This window comes from Triticum urartu, chromosome 5 (assembly GCF_003073215.2).
Source record: "Triticum urartu cultivar G1812 chromosome 5, Tu2.1, whole genome shotgun sequence".
In the NCBI taxonomy this organism is placed as follows: domain Eukaryota; kingdom Viridiplantae; phylum Streptophyta; class Magnoliopsida; order Poales; family Poaceae; genus Triticum; species Triticum urartu.
In genome coordinates this window covers 23,582,855-23,588,792 of record NC_053026.1, presented here as the reverse complement: position 1 = coordinate 23,588,792, position 5,938 = coordinate 23,582,855, and the positions used below count along the sequence as shown (strand labels likewise).

Below are 5,938 nucleotides of genomic sequence, written 5' to 3'. Positions count from 1 at the left end.
AAATTGTACTACTTGTTTTAGCCACAAGTTGGGAAATAGGAATTTAAGAATCTCAAATTTGACAAAAGAGATGGCGACTAAAACTTCAATAATCATATTGTTAAATTTGAAAATTGGAAACAGAAAATACAGTATGGAAATTCTAAAAATGATATTATTAATATCTAAAAAAACTGAAAAAGAAGGAATGACAAATTAGTGCGAGAGACATGGGGGACGAATTTAAGAATCTCAGACCTGATAAATAATTGGGCAGAGCATGCAACATTTCAAAAAAAAAGTGGGGAATGTAGAGGCTAAGCAAGTAAAATCTATGGCATGATCTATATATTGAGAAAAGATCAACAAAGGGATCTGCTGGACAAGGTCCACGTACACAGCTGCTGCAAAAGCAAGCAAGCAAGCACTTTTACATGGTAAACTGCCATAACTGATTGAGACATCATGCACAAACTGAGACCTATTCTTATGGCTCAACTAACTAGCTTGCTGCTGTATTCACAAGGTAAACAGCGATTCTGACACCATCTGGTTTGAGTTGGGTTGACACTTGACAGCTCATCATCGGTTGCAAAGGGCTGGAAGGAAAGGATCATCGATCATCTGCCGGAGATTGGCGGGCCGCCATACCGGACGCTGCACATCTTCAGATCCTTCGGCATCTCGACCTCTTTCAGCCACGCGAGACGCCGGCCTTCTTGCTCGTCGCCGATGGGCTCATTGCTGGTCACTGTCAGCAGAAGAGGAGACAAGTTTAGTTAACCTTCAGATTACAGTAGTGTCCCATGAGCTAGCTGTAATTAAATTTAATTAGCAGAAGCATCGATGATCATGTGATTACCGACCAATGTTCAAGACCTAGTGGAGCCTAAATATCTTTGGGGTGAAGCTACATTACTTTAATACTGTTCTAAAATATGGATGCCTCTCGCCTAGTGCCCTTTAGAACATGGTTTTGCACAAGTGGTTTCGACATCCCGTGCTTCTGAAACCCACGTACGGGGGCGCAAAACCGTGTGCTTGCTTGCACTATTAATTAAGGAGTGTATGATAAACAAAGCTACCTGAAAGCTCCAGGTTGTTACTTAACTAAAAGACCTCTTTCTCCATTCAGTGGGCTGCTTACAAGGCAAACTACTGTTTTGATGATGCAACATATAATATCTATGTTGCAAGTTGCAACTTGCTATTGATGCCTAACCATACTTCTTAGTTAATTCTCTCGCGTGCTGTCGGTAAAAAGGATGCATAAAGTATTCACTGTGATCACTCAAACCAAACCCCCAAATAGGAGGATATGAGCTCAAGCATTTTCGGTGCTAGTTTACAGTTGCAGGCTACACACACTGTCAAAATTCAGAACTAGTAGCAAGTCCATCTCCATAATGTATCTAGATTAGATTTTTGAGATCAGAATTGGCAACTTACTGCGATGCTCGGAGTATGGAATGTCCGTGTAGTACGTGCAGTCTCGGTCCTCTTCGATGGAGTAAGGGGGGCCAAGGATGTCAAGGAACGCAGATGGCGCGACGGCCCTGAACCGGTGCATGTTGCCTCCCGCCGTCGGGAACAGGACCGACGTGTCGCACGGCGCTGTGAAAACATCGTCCACGACTAGTTGTGCCAGTCTCACTGCAATCAAGGAAGTCTAAACGTTATAGCACATTTGTGTCGCCAGGCATACCGGGGAGCAGAAGCAGGGGATCTGGTGACAATTGTAGTAGAAATGGGTGGGAAGCTCACATTTACCGTCAGGCGACGAAGCGCCACTCTCATTAGCCGGATCATCAGGATCAGCCCAGTCATATGACTTTGCGTGCATCGATCCGATGAGCAGCTTGTTGAACACCGTCATACCGGGGTGGTTGTGCAGAGGGATGACCGCATTCGTCGGCAAGAAGAAGAGAACCATCTGCCGAGCAACAAAAGAAGGAAATGTCAGCAACTAGTTCCCTTGGGGTATATATATATATATATATATATATATATATATATATATATATATATATGATCCACACGCTGTTTTTTACGCTGCACTTACGGAAAATTTCTCAGATTTGTATATGGTGGTGTGTGTGATGGTGGGGGTCCCTTCGGTTGCCGCCTCTCTATTCCTGAAGAAGGGCATGTTTGAGCTTAGGCCGACGTCCTCTGGTCTCATTTTGTCTGCAAACATCACCGCCGGCAGCCAAAATTCAGTTGTGGTAAAATTCAACCAGTAGACGACACCATCAGCATTTTGTGCAATTAAAACATTCCCATTTCCGAATCCCCTGAATTTCAACTATGTCTCTATTTGCATGCTCAAATTAAACATATTTTTGTAGAAAAATCAAAATTAAACATCTTCGGTATGCAGAGAACAATGGTAGACACTAATTGTCAAGTAAAATTCAGTAAATTCTGAACGTACATGGCATCCAAGACATGTAAAACTATTTTGGATATACAAAAGCAAGATGCGAACTTTTAACGGGTCACTCCATGCACCAAATTAAATTTCAGGGTCCTGATTGGCTGATTGTGCATGTAGTAGCTACTAGTAGTAGCATCTGCATACAGGTAGATGAGTGGTGGTTGGTTAGCGTACCGAGCATGGCGCGGAGCAGGGCGACCTCGGCGGGCTTGGGCACGGTGCCGGGGCCCTTGAAGACGGCGCGGCAGGCCTGGAAGAGCCGCTGGATGGCGGTCGGCCTCCTGTCGCGCCGCGGCCTCCTTCCTGCCGCCGCCGCCGCCGCGGTCTTGAGGGCCACCACCCGCCTCCTCTTGGCCGGCGGCACGGTCTGCGCGGCCTCCGCCGCGCCCACCTCCACCACCCCGGGCCCGAGCTCCACCATCCCCGCTCCCATGGCAGTAGGCAGCTCCAAAAGGATAACAGAAGACGCAAAGAAACGCGCTGGATCGTGGCAGAGAGAGGGAGGGATGAATCAACCGAGCTGGTGGGGACGAAGGGGCAACAGGAGAGGTGGGGATATATGCGGGAGGTCAGCGAGGGCGGACGGGGCAAAACCAGGTGCCGCCCGACGGTGGGTTGACGGTGGAGGCGACACGACAGGACGGGCGAGGAGGAAACCAGGTTCGATCCGTCCGATGGCCGCTTTCGGCGGTCGCCCTCGGCAGCTGCTTCTTTCTTTTCTTCTACGCCGGTCTAGAGAGAGAAAGCGCACGCAGATGGATAGAGATCTAGAGAGAGGGTATGGGGTGGGGTGGGGGTGGGGCGTGGCGTGGCGCCCGCCATTTCGGGGAAGCGGAAAGCAAAACCGGCTGCTGCACTGCAGCGGAAGGAACCCACGGTTTGCCTTGTCGCCCCTTCGGAAACTGGGGGGGGGGGGGGGGGGGTCACGTGCGGGGGAGCTCGCACTCTCACCCACTCACTCACTGTCTGACTCCGATCCGCTGGCCGCCGCTGTCGAGCGAGCCTCTCCGCTGGATTCGCTTAATCTAGCAGAAAAGGTAGATTACGTAAGCCCCTTTTCTTTTAGGCCTTTCCCAAAGGGACGAGCCAGATATTTCGAGCTGCCGCGAGTCCACGCCTCCAAGTGCAGTGAGGAAAAAAAAATGCTTTTACCTCCTTTCACAGATGTTCTGACTTTTTAATCGAATGTATATAGACAAGTTCTAGTGCGCTTGTTTACTTATTTTAGTCCATATGTATTTTATATTTACAAAATATTCAAAATATACTATATTTGTGAACAAAGAGAGTTTTCTTTTTTGAATGCCAAAAAATTGCTGATGTTTCCAACGGGGTTATCCGAACGAATGTTCCTTATAAAAAAGCCTTATTTGAGTGAGACGCCGTAAAAGGTGTTGCCTCGAAAATCACTTCCGGCAAACACTCAGGAATTGCTATGTTGTTCCTTTACAATGCTTCGGTGCCTTAAGGCACCGAAGCTGCGTCCATAATGGAGAAGCTGCGTCCATAATGGATATATTAGTCATGCTATTGTAGAAAGATCTATCGTGCTGAGAAACCACTTTCAGCAAGCGCTCAGGTTGCCATGGGGAGCGAACACGGATCTGATCAGTGGGGTGCATGAGAGAGAACAGTGATTAACACATATGTCGCTTTAAGATTCACACATAGTAATTGGATGCACCTGATAATGTTCTCTAGGAAACCACTCCTTGGGAACGTCAGCTCTATAGCTTTTTCAATATTTTTGACCAAATCCATTTTCAAATCTGGTGGTGCAGAGTAGAATTAAAGTTTTACTTTTTACGTTCGAGTACAATCTAGATCTGAATCCGAGTCCAAGTCGGAATCCGGTTGTTAGGATATGGTATTGCTAATGTGAGACAATCACTTTTTAGCTGGATAATACGATCTTGTAAAATATGGTTATATGATTTATTGGTATAATTGTAAATATTAACTAGCAATACGTGCATGTCATCTTCACGTATGAGATGGGACAGATGTTTGCTAGTGGTTTATTTAGATTGTTTTACTACCTTCCTAATGTTTTTTATGTGTGCTTCATGCATGCAAGTATTAATGGTTGCTTATTATTTATGCATAATTGGCTACCATGCTTGCTATATATATATATATGCCTAATTTGACATAATCTGGTATTCCAATATGTGTTTGTCTGTTATCCGTCTTACATCCAGGTCTGAAAAAGTATATAAAATAGAACATCGTTTGAGTACTATCGGACCAAATCCGCTCCGGTTTCACTCGTAGTTATTCCCCCGTTGCAAAATAAAGTGTGAGTGGACATTGATCAAGTTCATGAAAACAAATCTTCGTATGTAATGCCAAATAAAAAAACTATTTTACCACTTAGGCATATCTCTCTCTCTCTCTCTCTCTCTCTCTCCACACACACACGCACACGCACACCAGCCTCGAGCCCCCCGAGTGAGATCAACAACCTTCGTCCCCTCTCCACTTGTCATCCCAAGTCCCAACTACAGTCGCCCTTGCCTCACATTTCATGTCGTTGTTGTAGCTAGAATGCCATAAATATACCCTAGAGGCGGGGAGAGATGCTCTCTAATCCGCTGGTCGTCAATGTCGAGCCTCTACTTAATTCACATACTTTATTCATTAATTACTATTTTGAGTAGTTTTGCCTAGTTTATGAAATGGTATATTACCTTGGCCCCTTTTGTTTGAGCCTTTGGGGTGTTTTTTTACATGAAAAGAATAAACATCCTAGATAAACAAGATATTTCGATCTTCCGCGAGTCCATAGCTCGAAGCGGCCTTTGGTTATACAAAGTGATTAGGATAGTCTTTCTTTATCAAAAGCTTCAACTCCGGTGGTATAGAATATAGTAAGGAATTTTCGACTTTTAAAGAAAATCTATATGCACTATACTATCGAACTGGGGGAGTGCTGTTTAAATATAAATATGTAGCATTGTAGCCGTATGTCATCTGTCCCGCTTCCGAATCTAATCTTTATCCGACCGTATCCACTCATGTTCCACACCCATAGTACACTCCCTCTGATCTAGAATATGCCCTACATGGGGACAATTATATTTCTTTTGTACTATTCGTGTATTTTATTTTCTTTTGAGGGATTTGTATTCGTGTATTAGTGGTGTTACTTTTGAATATCATGTTCGACATAGGTAGGCAAGTACATGACTTGTTCCTAAAAGTTTGCATTGTTCCCGGAAGCCCTGAACAGTGAACATCTATTCGGCTCCGAACTGTATTCGCTTAATTCTTGCAAGTCTACTATGCAAAATTCAGCTTAAGAGTGGTAGACTTGGGTCCAACATAACTTAGGCGGAGGGAAAAGAAAGAAAAAGAAAATGATTTCAGTTGATGATGTTGAGAACACCACGAGTTTCAAGCAAGATCCCAAACATTTTAAACTCTATGAATAAATTATTACTAGTACATTCTTTCCCCACCAGATGACAAAATATTATTACATCACAGTGAATTTTTCTTGCATCTGTTTGAACAAAATTG

The 5,938-nt window shown here is 44.5% G+C and overlaps 1 protein-coding gene across 1 annotated transcript; it reads right to left on the bottom strand.

Annotated features, from left to right (window-relative positions):
* Positions 1 to 305: 305 nt before the first annotated feature.
* Positions 306 to 3,151, bottom strand: LOC125507372 (plant cysteine oxidase 2-like). Its single transcript, XM_048671961.1, has 5 exons — positions 2,591 to 3,151; positions 2,042 to 2,166; positions 1,744 to 1,912; positions 1,429 to 1,632; positions 306 to 730 (listed from the first exon to the last, which is right to left on the bottom strand). The coding sequence occupies exons 1-5, from the start codon at positions 2,847 to 2,849 to the stop codon at positions 600 to 602; spliced, it is 888 nt and encodes a 295-aa protein (XP_048527918.1). The 5' UTR covers positions 2,850 to 3,151; the 3' UTR covers positions 306 to 599.
* Positions 3,152 to 5,938: the final 2,787 nt, after the last annotated feature.

What these genes read in the sequence shown, in the direction of transcription:
- LOC125507372 (XM_048671961.1), bottom strand. Translation starts at nt 2,849, where the DNA reads ATGGGAGCGGGGATGGTGGAGCTCGGGCCCGGGGTGGTGGAGGTGGGC. An exon ending in ACAAATCTGAGAAATTTTCC is followed by an intron (nt 1,913 to 2,041) that starts GTAAGTGCAGCG and finishes GTTGCTCGGCAG; the next exon opens with ATGGTTCTCTTCTTCTTGCC. An exon ending in TCCATACTCCGAGCATCGCA is followed by an intron (nt 731 to 1,428) that starts GTAAGTTGCCAA and finishes TTCTGCTGACAG; the next exon opens with TGACCAGCAATGAGCCCATC.